The 19,325-nt window shown below is 40.1% G+C and overlaps 1 protein-coding gene across 1 annotated transcript; it reads right to left on the bottom strand.

Moving 5' to 3' along the window:
- Nucleotides 1-8,362: 8,362 nt before the first annotated feature.
- On the bottom strand, nt 8,363-14,119 carry STMP1 (short transmembrane mitochondrial protein 1). The gene is made up of 3 exons (XM_079546512.1): nt 14,099-14,119; nt 10,522-10,575; nt 8,363-8,489 (listed from the first exon to the last, which is right to left on the bottom strand). The coding sequence occupies exons 1-3, from the start codon at nt 14,111-14,113 to the stop codon at nt 8,409-8,411; spliced, it is 150 nt and encodes a 49-aa protein (XP_079402638.1). The 5' UTR covers nt 14,114-14,119; the 3' UTR covers nt 8,363-8,408.
- Between the last annotated feature and the right edge of the window lie 5,206 nt (nt 14,120-19,325).

The following is a 19,325-nucleotide window of genomic DNA, read 5'->3' as shown; positions in this document are numbered from 1 at the left end:
CAAATCCTTCTTCTTCTTTTGAGCTAAGTCATCAATGTATTGGAAAAAAAACCCCACTCTGACAGTTAATCGATATGACCTGGAAAGAAATACAGCTAGCAATCTTCAGGTACAACATTTCAAAGGGATGTCAGAAACCACAAAACAGACAGGAAGGGGAAGTATCCTGGTCAGGAGAATTGCTTTTTTTTGTTTGTTTGTTTTGTTTTCCACAGCACTAGTATAAAGTTTCCAGTATTGCAGTACTTGCAATCCCCTATATAAAGCTTTGATCAGTATCTTCTCTCCTTATTACTGCAGTGAGAGCTTTTTCAGAAAGGAAACTGTGACCAAAAAAACATTACCTGGTCAACAAACCCATTACTCTCCTCTCTTTTTTTGACTCAGATTAGATAGTTATGCACTTACAATTTCCCTGAAAGAGAAAGAAACAAGATAGTGCTGCTCCATGAGTAAGAAGGGAGTGTACTGAAGTGAGACGTGCTGACATAGCTCCTCATCATGTGTATTCACTTGAACATCACACCACCCTGCTCTCTAACAGCCCAGGGAGCAGGAATTTCAATCATAGGAAACTGTCAGATAAAGCAGATAATTAGCAGAACAAAAGGTCAATCTTTTTATCATATGCAAAGTGAATGTCCTGCTTTTCTGACTGGACTCCTGTGTTATCTAGTAAACCCTCTCTTGCATTATGTACTGTTTTAAATCATTTATATATAATTTTTTAAATGACAGTGCCTTTAAGCTGTATATTAAGATGATTAGCTCTTGTGTAACCACCTTCTTCATATATATACTTTAATAAATTTGTATGCTTTCTACATATAATCTAGGCTCTCTAGATGTTAGTGTGAATGCTTGTGCCGCATAAATAAGATGTCAATAAAATAAATTATTCACTACTGCATATTTTTGTGCTTTATGAGAATATAAATAAGACACATTTCTTCTCATAACCCACCAAGACCTTATAGAAGCAGTGCTGAGACAGCAGGAGCTGTTGGATTATGGCTTCTATCAAAACAGAGAAATTCCGCAGTTATGTCTTGTGAGTAAACACATGCAAAAAGAGGTCTCAGGTCAGCAGAGGAGGAGCAAAATTGGAAGATCACAAAAGCACTTTTTACCGAAAGCAGAAGGCAACATCATTTAGCAGAATAATTTCTATTCATAGCGCTTCCTGTAAACTTGTTTTGGAAAAAGAGAGTAGCTCATGGCTCAGTGCATCCCTGCAGCCTCGTAAACCACGGAAGTTGGCCTCTGTCTTACTTCTCACCTCCTTCATTCCTCTTCCCTGAGTCTGCCTCTGCCACACTACGACACGCAAAATCCATGGGGCCCCTCTAGGACCTGGTCCTGCACTCCTTGCTGGCTCCCCTCTCTGGGCAGCCTCCTGCTCCCCAACTAGCAGCTGCCTCCAGGCACAGTCTGCAATGCCCATCCACCAATACGGACAACACTCTCCAGGAGCAGGTGCTTTTGAGAGCTGGGTGGCTGCAGTACCAAGGGTAATCACATACACAACATGCAGGACATCTCTTTGTTCACAGTCCCCAAAGTTACTTTCCACCATTCTCCTCTCAACATATCTTTCTGGCTTACTTCCTTTTCAAGGCTTTAGTTGCTCTGCACTCCTATTCTAATCCTTTTCACTTCACTCTCCATCCAGCACCACCACCCTCAAATTGCCTAGCTGCTCAGCCACAAATCACTCCGCATTGCTTAATACCTGTTTTCTTGGCTCTGCTCCACTCCCATCAGGTCTCGCTATCCCACGCAGCTGCCAGGGGATAAGAACACAGGATATTCTTATTTTGAAAGACAGATGTGCAGCTGGTATTCCAATCAGCTTTAGGGAGATCTAGGCTTAGTCAAAAATCAACAGAGTATCCACCAACACTCTCCAGTAATAACATCAATAACACTAGTTTAAAGGAAATTGTTTGATGTTGTGTTGCACACCTAAAGCAATGTTTCACTCCTTCAGAAATATTTCCATGAGCCTCAGGCACAATTTTGAGTCTCACAGGATTGACCTCAAGGCTTCTGGAGTGAACTCTGGTAAGGGATTTCCCCAGGAGTCTTCCCTCTTTCATTGGTGCTCTCGGCACCTTTTGATGTCCTCAGCTGCTGGCACTTGTCACTGTCATGTCCCATCGTGAAGGCAGTGTGCCACACTGGCACTTTCTCCACTGAACTTCTGATTTATAGTGAGCAAATCTTAACACTGTAGCTGGTAGAATAATGTTTCATTTCTCAAGAAAGAAAAACAGAGCATGATAGCTGTACATTCACAGGGTTTGTTCGATTCCTTCTTGCTTGCAGAAAGACTGAATAATAGTATCATTTTTTTGCAGTTATTATCTTGCTACTTGGCTTGCACCTTTGATTCCAAAAATGCAGTTCATAGAGAAAGGTGATGAAATCAGTGTGATGAAATATTGCAAAATCCCTGTTTTCACATGGAAAACCAACAGTATATTCCACTCCAGGATTTGGCCTCACAAAGATTGCTATCAGGGAGGCTGGGCAAAGGGTAAGCTAGAAGAATGAAACTTCCTCTATTCTTGAGGCAATCTGCATTGATGAGAAGTAACTCTATGGTGTGTCTTTGTCTTAGTAATTCAGCCTGAATTATCATTTTTTATTATTATTACTTTTGAGAAGAATCAGCTCCACATTAGAAGAACATCAGAGTTCCATGAACCCAGTGAGAGAAAATAACATAAAGAAAAAATGTAATCTAAGTCAGGGAAAAGTTACAAAAGTTACAAATGTAGTTTTGGTTTGAGTCAGTGATTTAAAGGAGTTGTGTTATGTAGGTATTTTCCAGATTTATTAAATACTAAAGTCGGAACTGAGTTTGGTGGGAGCGTCTATTCTGAAGGTAATTTATGATATCTGTTTTATTTTTCAAGAAAATAAAACTGGCTGTCTGTGATTAATGTATGTTTCAGGTGAAAAAGCAAACAACATCCACAACTATTTTATCTCAGTACAAATTCAATAAAAAGTGACCTTGGCTTGGGATTTGTAAAGGTTAGCATATTCCACTCTGAAGCGCAGTAAGTGGAATTTGTTGTCCATCTGAAGCAAAAATAGAAAGAGCATTAAGGGAACTGTCTCTGTGTAGTTTACCAGTACTATCTACGTTACCATATACACCATAACTTTCTAATATCTGAAGTAATTCTACCACATATGGAGCAGCTATTAATTTTTACGTAGAAATACGAGTTCACAGTCATGTTTCTACAAATACAGATAAAATTCAGGCTTATAAAATCAACTCCTTGTTAATTTTGAAAACACTGATTTCTTCCTTTACAACATTTCAATCTCAAAGTTAATCTAAGGGCCATCTGTTCTTTGGGCCAACAGGAGTCTGGGCCATTCAAAGCACATTTCCAGATGCTTGACATGTATAACATTGCTCAATAGAGCATACACTGAGAAGTCTTAACAGCTGTTACTGCACACAGCTGCCAGCACCACATGACAAAGGAGAACCACAAAGTAGAACCACAGTGGAAAAATTCTTCCATCACACAGGCAATGAAATTTTTGAGGATCACCATAATTCCCTGCAACACCACCACTTAGAAGTGTGCTGTGGTGATAAATCAGTCCTACATTACTTTACTCATCAGCCATCAAAGTAGTTAACTTTATTAAGATGGTTCATGAACTACATATTTTTCCTTTCACCAGAAAGGAGAGCTCTCTTATAGAACGTTCTCAACATTATGCTAAAGTAACAGGAGTCATGTGTTCTTACCTGAATTCACTATAAAATCTTCTGATGTAGATAATGCTACATAATGTAAAACCATAAACTGGTAGCTTCATGAATTCTTGTCCTATGCTTAATTAACTCCTCTTCAGCATAATCTATCTTTTACACAAGTAGACTGGAGATATTCGAGTTTTAATTAATTCACATGGGGTTCAGAAAGCCAATGCCAGAGCCCTGAGTATAATAAAGAGCCATTATAGCCCTTACTGGTCTCACCTGGGATTCCCACCCATGTTATCCTCCCTTGGACCAAGCCATGCTTGGGCACAGATCTGGGACTTCAGCTTCAAAACTGCTATGCCGAGTTCTGGATCAGGACGTGAGCATACTGGAGTGTCGTGGGAATGAAGTACACCCATCTTACCAGGGTCTGTGGTTCTGTGACAGAATATGGCACCACAGAGCAGACAGCTCAGTGAAGTTGTGTGTGGTAAAGCGCTAGAACTCCTCTCAAAACTCTACTTTCCTTATTTGAACACTGATGACCCACAAGCTAATAATCATCCTTGCTATCTTCTGTCTTCCCAATATTAAACTTCTACTGTATTCAAAAGAAAAGGAGCAGCATTTTCCCTAGGGTACTGTTTTCCATCACAGGATATGTCTCAATCTAGAGTAAATATTTTAAGTCTGTTAGTAGCTTATATGTTCCTTTCTTCTGCCTTTGCTTCAAATCTTCAGCTCCTTTGAGAAGGCCCAGAATAATCAACAGTGGAAAATGGATCCAACTGCATTTATCCTAAGAGGTTGTAGAAAGGAAGATGGTATATTTTAGCAGATCATTCCAGATATTCACAGTTACTGTGGATTTCTGCACATTCAAAATGTCTGTGCGGGAAACTTTCTCCTAGATGTCATGAAAGTGTGACCTGATACAGCAGCACCAAAGTCCCTCTGAACAGTCTGATGCAAGATCTGCATCAAGCAGTCATTATCCATGTGGAATTTTTGCCATTGAAACACAACATAAAGTTAACCTTTGGTATCATCTAGGATAACCTCAGGCTGAATCACTCATGTAAAATGAGTGATGACATAGGTCACTCTGAAAGTAATATCCATGGAAACTGCAACAGATACAAAGAGCATAATAACACCACTTGACGGAGCAAATTCCCAGCTACAAAACACTATTTTTCAACACAGTCATCACCATGAGCTAAGCAATGAACAAGAGCCTGAATGATGCACTCAAGATCTATATGGCCATATGGAACATGGCTTGTCTTCCACATCGCTGTCATCGTAGTTGAAATGCACCACTCACCATCTGTGCTCACATTCACTCTTTGGTCTCCATAAACATTCATCAAAGAATGTCAATGGGTGCCATTTTTTCTGCATGGAAGAATTCTAGGACACATCTCTCTTCCATAAGCACTTCCATGTCAGATGTCATTTTGTCAGATCGCCCTTCTGCTGCCACTTGTTTCATGACAATAAAATGTAATGGGATATTGGTGGGTAGGTTCAACCTCTATTGCTATACCACCAACATCTGCTTCTGATATCATGGACCAACATAATAAAATATTGCATTTGGAGCAGGCCTTGTATTAGACAGTAGTTGCAAAGTTGAAAAGAAGTGTGTTGCAGTATGTTATCTAACATTCCAGCTTATTATAAGAGGAAAAAAAAAAGACAGCTTGAGCTAAAATGGAAAGTGTTACAAGCCTTGCAAAATGCTAAAGAAGTCTTGTCTCTGATATTAATACACAAATATTGTTTGTACAGCACTATAGCTGTAGCTGTTTTGCTTCATAATCTGATAGGAAAAAAAGGTGCTGACATGCTTGGAACATTCAGCTGAAAATTTCTGCTCCAAAGCTGTTATTCTAGAATAACACAGTCCTATCTGGCACCAAATACAGGGATTTTGAGCATTATTCCTCTTCTCATCACTCTGTAAAGAACCATAAGGACATACAGAACGTTTGTTGAAATAACTAGTTCAATATTACGTTAGTATAATTTTGTGTGACAACCAAAGAAATGCAAGTAGGTTAGAGCCAGTATTTTTCAACATTCTCCTCAAGACTACAAAGTAGAGGACAGTAAAAGATATATATACACACATACATTTTTAAAACAACAACAACAACAAAAAACAGAAGCTGAGGGAAATTTAGTTCATTACATTCACGAAGGCAGTGAAAACAGCTGTACAGTGCTGTCTCGCTTCATGGAAAAGCTTCTGTGTGTGGAAGATATGTCTTTCAGTCTGGTTTGTAGTCTGTGAAAGCTAATTAAAACTCTTCAAAGACCAGAGTACACTTTACTAGTTCAGTAATAGGTAAACATGGCTGCACTTGATTTGCAAACTCCCTTCACAAATTACCTCCTTACAGTCTTCAACATATACTGCTAGCGTGAATTTTCTACTAACTTATATTAGGTGGTCAAAAATATTTATCTTTCTTTTCAGTTTGTTATTGTTTACTATAGGAAGAGTCAATAGCATAGCTGCTAAGATTGTCCAACTTGAGATGGCTTTAAATTTGTCAAGTATTTATAGGGCAGGTGAAAAAATGGAAGGGTGGGAAATCATGAGCAATATATATCTTAGCTATTTATATTCTCTAAGGAGAACCTTACGATGACAAATACTTTCTCAGGACTGCATTGCTGAAGAGCTCTATCATCACCAAACTTTGGAAAATGAAGTGAAAGTTTGGTGTAAGATTTTTGTAAACATCTTTGATGATTCTGTGAAAATTCCTGAGCTCAGAATCCACCCAGACGTATTCAAGTTAATGGGTTCGGAGAGTGAGGGGAGGGGGTGGAAACCATAATGAACACACAGGGAGTCCTGTATTTAACAGCTTAAAAGATGTGTGTACCTGGAGCAGCACAATTCACTGTGTCTATAGAACAAAACAGCATTCTTTGTAGCGAAGACAAAATTTGTACTTCAAGTTCAGCTGAAGATTGTCAAGTGGACAGGGATTTAAATAACCTTTGAGAATTGACAAGACTTCTATTTTACAGGGAAAAAAAAGGAGGTTAAATGTTATTAATTTAGTGATCTGTCAAATAAAGCTAACATCTATTCAAATTTCTGCAATATTTTCTTAGAAATTTAAAATAGATTTTGTCAAAACTATGCTTTCCAAATGCAGGCTTTGCTTTCCATTCTAACAGAAGAGGACAGTGGTAATATGATGTGTATTTTCAAAGATCTTAGTGGCTAGAAAAAAGTGATGAGGAACATACCAGACTGACAATAAGAGGTACAGCAGAGAAGTGGTTCTAATGCTAAGAAAATACATGGTAGACAATTGAGCCAAACAAAAAACCAATGGGCTGAAGACCACGCAGAACACTGAAGAAGTGATGGAGAATATAAGATATATTTGACAAAAGCAGAATCACAGAATATTTTGAGTTGGAAGGAACGCACAAGGATCACTGAAACCAACTCCTGGCTCCAAGCAAGAACAAGTATGTAAATTGGGCCATTAAATGCACTGAGTCAATGGCTTGCAGGTGCCTACTGTAACCGCATTCCTTGGTTACCATGATTCCCTTTCCAAGCTAAGGCCGGTGTCACATTCTACCCATCATTCCAAAGACATCCTCAGGTTAAAAAAACAAAAAAAAAAAGAAATAGAAAATAGAGACAGGCAATAGTAGAATAAACAATAAAATGTGGCTTAAAGTTGGCAATGTTTTATGCCTTCTGGAATCACAGAATGGCTAGGTTGAAAAGGATCTCAAAAGGTCACCTACTTTCAACCCCCCTACTGTGGGTAGAGTTGCCAACCATTAGACCAGGCTGCCCAGAGCCTCCAGGGATGGGGCACCCACAACCTCCTTGGGCAATCTGTTCCAGTGTTTCAACACCCTTCGTGTGAAAAACTTCATCCTAATATCTAACCTAAATCACCCTTGTCTTAGTTTAAAACCATTTCCCCCTTGTCCTATCACTATCAATCCATGTAAACAGCCATTCCCCCTCCTGTTTATACACTCCCTTCAAGTACTGGAAGGCCACAGTGAGGTCTCCCCAGAGCCTTCTCCACACTTGTACAAATGTTACACTGGTGGAAGTGATCATTTAACATAATGGAAAAAAAGGGAACTTCTCCCTCCATCCAGGCTCGTAGTTTGAAAAATGTACTTTACTGTCATGTCCCCCATTTCAGAATCCCAGGAAGTTCCCATCTCCAATAAGGGAATGCAGATCTAAGAAATACTCGCAACAAATTACAAGAAATCCTGAAAGTTACTTCTTGATGCATTTAATTTCTTTTGCGATCTAGTTCTAGGATCTAGAGTATTACAAAGTGTGAGGTATACATAATAACAGGACTAACACTATTTTCCAGTTGGATCAGGTAAAAATGGGTTACAAAATACTAGGAAAAGCAATAACAAAAAATACAAATGATCTTATCCAGTCACATTATCAGTTGCAAATCCAGAATTCTGAAACCCTTGAAAATCAGTCCCAGGAAAAGTTCATGGTTGCTTTTTCAAAACAAGGACATTCTGGCTCTAGCAGACTAAAAGTGGAGGAACTTCCCATGCCAAATCTCTACTTTGTCAATAGAAGGGTAAATTGCATCCTTGATGCATGCACTGAAGTGACCTGGGTAACACTGCTCTCTTAGGACTTGTCACTGGGAGGTTTCTTCTTAGCTTCCACATCTTTCTTAAAATCTTCAAGCTTCTTTGCAATGTTAGGAATCTTTAAAGACAAAAACAAGAGAGAAACAAAACTGAACAACAACAAAATGATTCATGTGATCTGAAGAGTAGGTAAGATCATACCATAAACACTGCAAGAAATTCTAAGAAGTTTAAACCACTTTCTAAAAGATGCTTGTTTTTAGGATTTGTTAATTTTCACAAAAGTTAAGAGCATTAAGCAAATGGCAGAGAAAAGAAGCTCACCTGGACTTCAGGAAATATTTTTGACTAGGCAGATTGTTAAGGAAAAAGACAGCCAGTATTGGGGAGAAGAGAGGAAAAGAAGTTACTTCAGAGGAAATTCCTTAAGATCAGCCTGGCTTTCTCACTGACAGGAGGAACTGCCAAAGAATAAATGATTCCAACACTGATGCATAGGCATCATAATGAATTTGGAAGGAAAGGTAGACTGTGCTACGCTAGTCAAAAAAACCCAACTCGTAATACAAAACAACCTTCCCCACCCCCACCCCCCCCCCCCAAAAAAAAAAAAGAGAGAGAAAAGATGTTCAAAAACAACTAATATCTTCTAAAAAAACTTGTGAAGCAATCCGTCTCTCGATACATTTTGCAGATACGAAAATTCCCCACTGGGAAAGTTTACTGCATTGAAAATTGGCAACCTTATGCAGTTTCATACTTGAATGAAAAATTCAATTTATCACTTGCTAACTTCAAACGTTCAGCTTTCTTTTACAAATAAAAGCATTTTGAGAAAGCAATCAGTCAGCATTGACCACTTGGGGGAAAGAAAAAAAAAAAAAAAAAAGAACTTTTAATGTGAGGACAGACTCACGACTTGAACTAAAACTGAAGCAACACCACAGGATTTTGGACTCAGTGATCCTCATGAGTCCCTTCCAACTCAGGATATTCCTGTAATTTTATAAGCTAAATGAGTAAATGAAAACAAATGAACATTTCCATTGGTATTTATGACTTTCTTTACAATCATGAATATTTACTACACTCATACCCTAATCATACAGCAGGATATTCAACTCAAACTGACATCCTTTGCTTGGATGGTTTGATAGTGATAGTACAGAAGATGTCAGAAATTTCTCTCTTCCTTTTTGAGAAAGCTAACTTAAAAGCCCAATCCATAACATGCCTGACATCTACAATAAACCAAAAGAAGTCCGCTGCTATCAGCAGAATTATCCACATGCTTATAACTAAGCACAGTTCTATATGGTTGCCAAATTAAGACCTCATTAAGACAAGTTCACCTTCCATGCAATCTAAGAAAAATATTTTTTTTTGATACCAGCAATAAAATTACCATTTTAATACTTGAAGTCATGATATTGCCAGTAAACCATTTCCTCCAAATCAAAAGCAGAAGTCGCCCTCTTGTGGAAAGACATTATTAGTGCTTCCAGAAAAGCACTCCATTATGTTTACAGCACATATTGATACACAATATTTTCTTTTGACCACATTTCTATAAATTTTAAAAAACACTAATTGTAAAAGAGACAACAGAATATTGTTACAGTTATTGGATTGACTGGACAGGAAGCATCACAGAATTTTGCCTCTGACTAGTGGACAAAAAATAAGAATTCTGCTAGCAAGATGACTGAAGATACTGCAGATGAGAGGCATAAATTTCACCACAGACATTAAACTAAAATTCTGGTGAGGTTTAAGCTTTAGTTTGGTATAGATTGCAAAATAAAGGAAACAACTTTATGTTAAATTTTACTCCTTTAGCCTGAAAGAAGCCAAGTGGAACTGATCTAATAAAGAAATTTACCAATATATATGCCCAGCTACAATAACTGTGCTCTAGAATTACTTGAGGGTTTAATCACTACTTTCATACAGATGAGACAGCAAGGAGATAGATGTTCTGGTTCCATTTGAATTTGAGATTACCTGTAGCTAAAGTTAGCACAATTTGTATTCCATTCAAATCCAATACAAACATCAAAATAAAGACTGATTCAATTTTGATTGAGGGAAAACATTTTAACATTTTCAATTCAAATTAAGTTCAACTCTAAGAATACAAGGATACATACATCATAGTTCTGAGCCAGATACATCCCAACCACATTGCCAAGAGTAAAACCAAGCTGTAAAGGAAAGAAGAGAATAGTTAGTGCCCTTCTATCAAAAGCCTTTTGATTAAATGGAAAATTTAAAAAATTAAAAACTGAAGAAATTTCAATTCCAGTCATACTTTCGCATCGTTCTCCCAAAGAGAGATACAGTTTCACTCAACTGCCTCGCCAGGAAAATCTTATAATAATTTCCAAAATACAGCACAACTGTGTTTTAAATATATGTCTCCAAGACTTTATGCATAAGCCTATGATCATCTTTGTCTGCAAAATTCTTTACACACCTATAAAGTCAGGCAATAACTTCCATAACAGTGGAAAAGTACAACATCACAACAGCAGGGGCCCACGTATCTCAATGACTGTGGGCCACAGCTGAAAATCCAAGAGCAATACCTCAGCAAAACAACATTCCATGTTACAGAGAGGACAGGCCACAGAATGACTCAACACAATAATAATACACGGTAACAGAACTGAAATTTTAAAACAGAAAGGTTCTAACGGTACTTTAATAGGTTCTTCTCCACCAATTATAACGATACAGAACCGCACTGTCACTGAGGGGAGGTTCCTCACCCCTTTCCACTTTGCTCCAGCACTCTACTGCAGCTACTTCTACAACACCAGCACCTGTACACCCCCTAGATAAGTTTTCATCCAAATCTACTCTGATCTAAAGTGGGAAAGCACTGACAGTTGAAAGCAGGTAAAACTATTTTTGACAACAAATTAGTAGTTGCTTAAAGTTTGGCTGTGAACCTGCAACCTGGAAGGGGAGCAAGAGCAAAATGGAAGCACAGTTCCAGTTCTATCCCCCTCCTTGACAGCTGAAGAAAATCCTCAAGCATAACATCACTTTGGGAGGAAAATAAATTCATCTCTTCAAAGACAGCCTACATGATTTTCAGTCAGGAGCTCCAAAAGGTTCTGGATAATTAGTTATTACATTCCGCAGTAAGATACTAACCTATGAAAGCTCTTTTGATAGTTTTGGGAGACTACCAATGCTGTGCCTCCATTCCAGTTCTATTTAAGAAAATTATTATTGCTTATAGCCACTGCTGCCAAAATAAGAATATTTTAAGAAAATTAAAACTAGTGTCCACAACGACTTTACCATCACATCTGAGTAGACATCTTTTCCATACCCAAAAGAGGATAGAGAACATCTCATTTTTACAGTGACTCGGACTCCACAAATACCAGTGCTGAAACCTAGCTACAGAAAACAAAACCTTGTTGAAAGCTGCCCCATGAGCCACAACTGCATAACTTCAGTATTTTCTTGCACAGATTTTTGATCTTATAATCTATTTATAATTACTTCCTAAGGAGCTGTTTACAATTTAAGAAGAATCATTGCTCTTTTTGTGTATACTGCAACGGTTTTAACTTGCTATTGCAGTTAAGTAAGTACTCTGGAAGACATTAATAAATGTTGCACCAAGTGTACCAGACTTATGACTCCTGTTGATGTAGTGTATCACTCCAACAAGTTTCCTCAACCTCTAGCATATGTATCTTTGGGAATTCACTTGAAAACACAAACCAAGTCCTTGCTTACGAGCAGGTTTCTCAATTTTTGCCATAGAATATTTCTAATGATGGGTCAACTATCTGATATTCTGCCAGATGATAGGCCTTACTCAGTACGGCTGACATTAGTAATCCATTTAAGTATATGCCTTTATTGAAAAGTCCAGCACTGCATTCAAAAGCAAGCTACCCAGTTATGTTTACGTTAATAATTAACAATTCAAGCAGAGGGAAAAGTCCCACTATTCAGACTTCTGTAATTTGGACTGCATAAAAATACAGCCAATTAAATGTGTATGTTAATTAGCAACAATAAAGCTGATGAAAGTGCTGGGTCTTCCAATACCCAAAATTTCAAGTTGCATTTTAAGCAAACTTTTATGCTTAACTCTGGGTAACAAAAATGTAAGGTTGTTAAGATTATCCTTTTATCTCCCTGCAACAGCCCTGACAAGGGACAGCAAAAAGTCAAACACCCAATCTACACCCAAAGAGGAAGAAAATTCAGAACTAATATATTACTTCTTAAACTTTCAGGCACTAATTGAGAAGCCATAATAAAAGGCTTTCATCTAGCAACTGGAAATAAATAAATAAATAAATAAATAAATAAATAAATATTAGCAGCAAGCAGTAGAAAACACATAAATTTTGAGGTGACTGTATTTTTATTGTTACTGTGTCTTCAATGGAGTCGAGGCAGACAAAGACTGATACAGAAATGGCAGACTTTCATAACTGCTGATTGTTCCATTTTGTTTTGAACTTGAGATACAAAATAACACTTATCTTTTCAACTCATAAAATCATGCAAGACTCAGAACTCACAAAGGGCCATCTCTTCTATCAACAGTGAGTATGGAACTTATTAACCAGCCGACTCACTCTTCCCCTATTTAAAGATTAAAGGATGTCATTAAGTATTTGAGCATAATGCAAATCTAGAATAGACCTTCCAATGATTTGCAGGCCACTAGAATGAAAAATGGGAGTCTGCTTCTGTGCTCTGTTACAGCAGAGAGCAGCATCTTTTATTATTACTTTGGTCTGCTAATGTCACATTTGTCAGTGAAAATCTCAGTGTTAAATAATGAATTAAGAGCAGGCAGGCATCAAACCTCAGACATCCAGAAGAATTATGGAGTCATCTAGTTTGGAAAAGAGCACTAAGATCATCTTGTCCAACACCAGCTCATCCCAACCATGCCCCTCAGTGCCACATTCACATGGCTCTTGAACACCTCCAGGGACAGTGACTCCACTACCACTCTCTAGGCAGCCCATGTCACTGCAGCACTTCTGAGATTAAATTGTTCCTAATATCCAACCTAAACTTCCTCTGGTGCAACTCGAGGCCATTACCTCCTGTCGAATCGTTGTTCCCTGGGTTAAGGGGCCGACCCTCACCTCACATAAAGGACATACAGGGACAGAAAATTAAAATGAAAAGAAAAATAAGTGTAGAAACATCTAATCTATTAATTCTTCTGTTGGAGGGGCTTAATGCATGGCAGTGATTAAGCATTACTGCTTGCCTTAACATATATGTAAGAGAACCTGCATCTTCCTAATGCTGAAAATCATCGCTCTCGTAACAGGAGCAAGCGAGGCACACCTGTAGTGCTAAGAAATCAGAGCAAAAAGAGGATACAACAGCGAGCAAGGAAAACGTGCTGAACCTTAACGACAAACTAAAGGCATGACTTGGAGAGAAATAAGGCATAAACTCCGCATTTTCCGAACGGCTGAGAATAACCTCCGTGCATGGCGATGAACCAAAGCCAACCACCCGTCACAGCAGTAAGAGGGGCGGGGGCACTGCCAGCCCCTCGCTTTCCCCACGTGAGGCCCATCCGGAGCGGCCGCCGCCGCCGCCCGCCCCGCGGCTTAACCCTCGCCCCGCCGCCCGCCGCCCCCTCGCTCCGTTCCGTTCTGCTCCGCTCCGCCCCGCCCCGCCACGAAATGGCGGCGCCGCCGCCGCCTCGCGGAGCCTCACCAAGAACTGCAGCATGGCGTCCGCCTGCCTGACTGCCTGCTTTCCAGCCGGGGAAGTCAGGCGGGCGGCGGTGGCTCCTCTTCCGGGTCCCGGCCCGCCCTCGCCGCCCTGACGGTGGGGCTCACCGAACTCGGGAGGAGCCACCGCGGGGAGGGTGCGCCCACCGCCGCACCGAGCTCCGACCCTGCCCTATTTCTAGATTCTATCTAGATATCTAGATTCTAGACCTCACCCGGCGGGCAGAGCGTAGCGCTGTGGATGTCCCACATCTCCTTGCCACTTTTTGAGATAAAAAAATGGGGCAAAAGGGGCTGCTGGACACCACCTGGCAACCAGGGAGGGGTCTGGTGGCAGCCATCGAGCCTGGCATTTCTAAGGTGGCTGCCGAGAAGTTAAATAAGAATCTGAGTATTTACATTGTGAACAGTTTTGAGCTGAATCGTAGAATCTTTAGAATTGGAAGGGACCTTTGAAGGCCATCTAGTCCCCTGCAATGAACAGGGACACCACAGTTAGATCAGGTTGCCCAGGATTTGATCCAGCCTCACCTTGAAATTCTCCAGGGATGGGACATCAACCACATCACTATGTAACGTGTTCCAGTGCTTCCCCACCATCATAGTGAGATATTTTTTCCTTATATCTAACCTAAATCTGCCTTCCCTGAGCTTGAAGATCTTAAGGAAATGTCAGGGGAATCAGACACTCAGATGTAGGTGAAATCATGAATGATTTGAACATCCTCTGGTTTGGTGCCTTGGGAGATATGGGTCTCCCTTGCCAGAGAACACTGAAAAGTTTTCAGCAGTGTGAGAATAGCAAAGCAAAGCAAGGCAGCCAGGAGGAGAGAGGGGTGGGGTACCAAACAGCAGCTGCCAGGGCCTACAAAGGGATAATAGATAGAGCCGGGCCATTCACAGTTGGGTGGATGAGAGGGACAAGATGAAACAAGAGGCCTGAACAGGATTTAAGGACAGACTGTTGCCTCATGAGGGAAAGGAGTGGCAGAGATTGTGCCATCTCCATTCGTGGAGGTTTTCATATAGTGGGTGGCAACGCTGCTTACAGCAGGGGGCTTGGAACTGGATGATCTTTAAGGTCCTGTCCAACACAAACCATTCTATGGTTCAAGACGTGAAGGGGTAAAACACTGAGCAACTCAGTTGGAGCTCAGAACAAACCCTGCCTTGAGCAGGAGATCAGGCTGGGGCCTTTCTGAGGCCTCCTCCCATGTGAATCATCCAATCGCCTCTGATCTTAGAAGAGCTTTCAAAAGGTCTTTATTTTTTTTCTTCCCTGCTCACACAAATAAAAAATGAAGAATAGTCCTTTGTAAAACACACTAAATTTAATTTCTTCTAAAGGCTACACTAAATTAGTTGAGATTTGGGCAGCAAATGTCAGACAGATTCTTCCTGCTGAAAGTCAGTAAGAATTTGGAGACAGTAACAATGTACCAGAAATCTGTTTTGTGACATGAAGTTTCAAATGAAGGAAAGGAAGGGGGAAAAAAAAAAAAAAAAAAAAAAAAAAAAAAAAAAAAAAAACATGGCTATTGTGAAATCATTAGTCACCTCTACTCTGAAACAAAGTTAATTCTATAATTCTCATCGAATTAGAAACTGAATAGCAAGCTTTCTTTCCAGAGCAGGAACCTGGTGAGGTAAAAAAGTATCTTCCAACTAATTTAGGAAAGGAGGCACAGGAAGATACAAAGTGACATCTTCGTTAGGGCTGGTGGCACTAGCCAGGAGCAGAGCAAGGGGCAACTTTCAGGTTGCTACTGAGTTGCATTTCCCTCCTTGGGTCAGACCTGGTATCAGACAATAGCAAGCTGCGGCTCATGTCAGTGTAGCACAACAGCCAGGACCGGATTCCTTGCTTCCTCAATCTTTCTTGTGAATTCTGCCTTCTGCTCCCAGAACCATTGGAAATTACCTCGATCCTGGAATCATAGAATCATAAAAACATAGAATGGTTTGGATTGGAAGGGGCCTTTAGGATCATCTAGATTCAACATTCCTGCTATATAGGCAGCGTCACCTCCCTCTAGACCAGGTTGCTCAAAGCCCCATCCAGCCTGGCCTTGAACACCTCCAGGGAGGAGGCATCCACAACCTCACTGGGAAACCTGTTCCACTGTGTCACCACCATCACAGTAAACAATTTCTTGCTAATATCTAGACTAAATCTACCCTCTTCCAGCTTAAAACCATTTTCCCTTGTCCTGTCACTACTTGCCCTTATAAAAATTCCCTCCCCAGCTTTCCTGTAGGCTTCCTTCATGTACTGGAAGGCCACTATAAGATCTCTTTGCAGCCTTCTCTACTCTAGGCTGAAAAGCCCCAACTCTCTCAGCCTGTCCCTGTAGGTGTGATGCTCAAGCCTTCTGATCATCTTCATGGCCTTCTTCTGGACCTGCTCCAATTTCATTCTTGTGCTGGGGACTCCACAACTGGATGCAATACTCCAGGTGAAGTCTCACAAGAGCAGAATAGAAGGGCAGATTTCCCCCCCTTGACCTGCTGGTCACACTTCTCTTGATGCACCTGAGGATATGTTTGACCTTCTGGGCTGCAAATACACGTTGTCACTCCCACATCCTTCTCAGGGCCACTTTCAAGCCATTCTCCACCCAAGCTGTATCTGTGCATGGGATTGCCCTGACCCAGATGTAGAACCTTGCACTTGGCCTTGTTGAAATTCATGAGGTTGGCATGGACCCATTTCTCAAGCCTGTCCTGGTCACTCTGAATAGCTTCCTTTCCCTCTAGCATGTCAACTGTACTACTCAGCTTGGTGTAGTCTGCAAACTTGCTGGGGGTGTACTCCATCCTGCTGTCCATGTCACCTACAAAGATGTTAAATTACACCAGTAGCAGCACCAATTCCTGAGGAAGGCCACTCATCACTGGTCTCCGCTTGGACATCGAGCACTGACTACAATTCTCTCAGTGTGACCATCCAGCCAATTTCTCATCCAGCAAGAGGTCCATCCATCACATCAAGGTTTTTCTCCAATTTCACAACTAGCATGTTGTCTGGGACAATGTCAAAAGCTTTGCGCAAGTCCAGGTCGATTACATCAGTTTCTCTTCCTTCATCCACTGATGCTGTAGCTCCATCATAAAAGGCTACCAAGATTGTCAGATATGACTTGCCCTTAGAGAAGCTATGTTGATTACCACCAATTACCTCGTCTTTATTTTCCACATGCCTTAGTCGGGCCTTTGGAAAACAATTATAAATCACCCAATAACAACTTTTTTTCCCCAAATACTAAGGCACTCAGCACACCTATAGCACTAAGGAAATGTTACAGATTCTAGTCTTTGCACATGACAGGTCAGAAGAAGAAAACAGGACTTCTAATAACAGTAATGCCTCCACAGTATCACCACAAGGAGATAGGCTTTTCCTGTTTTTTGCTCATTGGTAGTGATGTTATTATGCTTAGACTATAATGGGTAAAACATCTGCTGGACAGTCATCACTCAACAATACTGTACACAGCTCCTTTCTTCTGTGACATTTAATGGGTGGCCAAAAACTTTTTTTTTTTCCTTTAAAATAAGTCAATTCCATTTACACTAGCCAACACTGAATCATATTTAGTTAGAGACTGTAGAAGTATGGTGGGTGGAATATTTTACTGGAAGGAAGAACTCAGTCCATTTCTGATGTATGAATGCAACTATCACACTTTAATAGCTGGAAGAAAAAAGAAAAGGAACAACCAACAGCCCTTACTTTATTGAGCTCCTTCAAAATTTGTCTTAACTTCAGAGTCTCACGGACTGGCAACACTCACTCCAAACTGCACTTATTTAGTCTTGGAGAGGAGAAGCGATCAGGAACATGCACATAAAACTCCCTGTCTCCAGCTCTGCTGATGCTGTTCTGGGCAATGTTCAGGGAGTGGAAGGAGTCTGTTGTGTTTTGCGGCAGCTGTTTTGTTTTGCCTGCTTGGAGCTTGGTCAGTAACATGGTCTGCTCTTAATTTGTTTTGTTTCATTATTCCCTGCTTGTTCTGTCAGGGACAATACAAGTAATAATCCTTTTCAGACCAGGGGCTCAAGGCTGTCTGGCTCTTTCAAAGCAGCTGTTGCAGCATTTTTACTCTTGTAGTTTCCAGCTGTTGCCATAGAGACTGGAAGCAGGGATGTACTGAATAAGGAGAGAATAAGGAGCAGTGACTCAAACAGAAATGCATTGAGCTTGTGATGCCAAGATGGCTACAATCAGCTGACTGCCCTCAGGAAACCTGGGATGAGTCAGACTGACAGGTGTTTTACAGCATTTTTGCTTTACCTCCTTCCACCTTGCTGTCATACACATGTATTTTAGGAAATGGAGTTCTTTACGTAGGAGAGGAAGAAGTCCAAACCCAGAAATGTGAAAATCTGCAAGACAAGCATGTACAAGTCAAGGAGCAGCAATGAAACCCTGGGAACTATTGTGTGCATTCAGTCAAAACTGAATCAGAAATGCTAAAAAACAAGAACAGTGAGTTCTTCAGTCACCTGCAAACGAATTATTCAGATAGTCTGATAATTTTGAGCAGTATGTATGCGCAGGGAAGCCGTAATGACCACGGTAATACACATAAATAAATCAGCAATATCTTTAAGATTCCAATTTTAAAGAAGAATTATGAAGAATAAACTGCTTAAAAATGAATAAGGTTGGAAAGTTCATCTTTCTAATTGAAATGCTGACAAACAAATTATCATTTCTAATACTTCTGCTGCTGCAGAAGACTTTTTCAATGCTATCTTCTTTACTCAGGTGCTCTAGAAGTATGGTTGAGCACTTTAGCTATGCTGAAAATTGTTTGACAGGAAGTACTGACTGTTCTGCATTATTTTCAACTGCTGAAACATACTTGAAAATGCATTCATGTTCATCTAATGTTTTTAACATATGTGCATGTCTGTCTTAAGTCTTCTCTATGGCACACACTCAAGAGTCGCTTCCCTGAACGATAGTAATTAAATTACTCCTTTTTATAATAAGTTAGGACATATCAGGACATACAATTTTTCTTGTTAAGCCCAGTAGAAAAAGAAAGTTGTTATGTCATAGTACTATGAGAAATGCTATAAAAGAAGAGGAAAGTGGTTTATGTCCCAGACTGTACACATACTCTCTCCATAAACATTTGACCTAGTATAGACAAGTGGTGGGCTTCTCACTCTTCATTCCAACTTGCTTTTGCTGTATAGTC

The sequence above is a fragment of the Tetrao urogallus genome, assembly GCF_951394365.1.
Source record: "Tetrao urogallus genome assembly, chromosome: 1".
Classification (NCBI taxonomy): Eukaryota; Metazoa; Chordata; class Aves; order Galliformes; family Phasianidae; genus Tetrao; species Tetrao urogallus.
Note: the sequence above shows the minus strand (reverse complement) of the source record. Positions and strands in the feature narration are given on the sequence as shown.

What these genes read in the sequence shown, in the direction of transcription:
- STMP1 (XM_079546512.1), bottom strand. An exon ending in ATCTGGCTCAGAACTATGAT is followed by an intron (nt 8,490 to 10,521) that starts GTATGTATCCTT and finishes TTGTCTTTAAAG; the next exon opens with ATTCCTAACATTGCAAAGAA.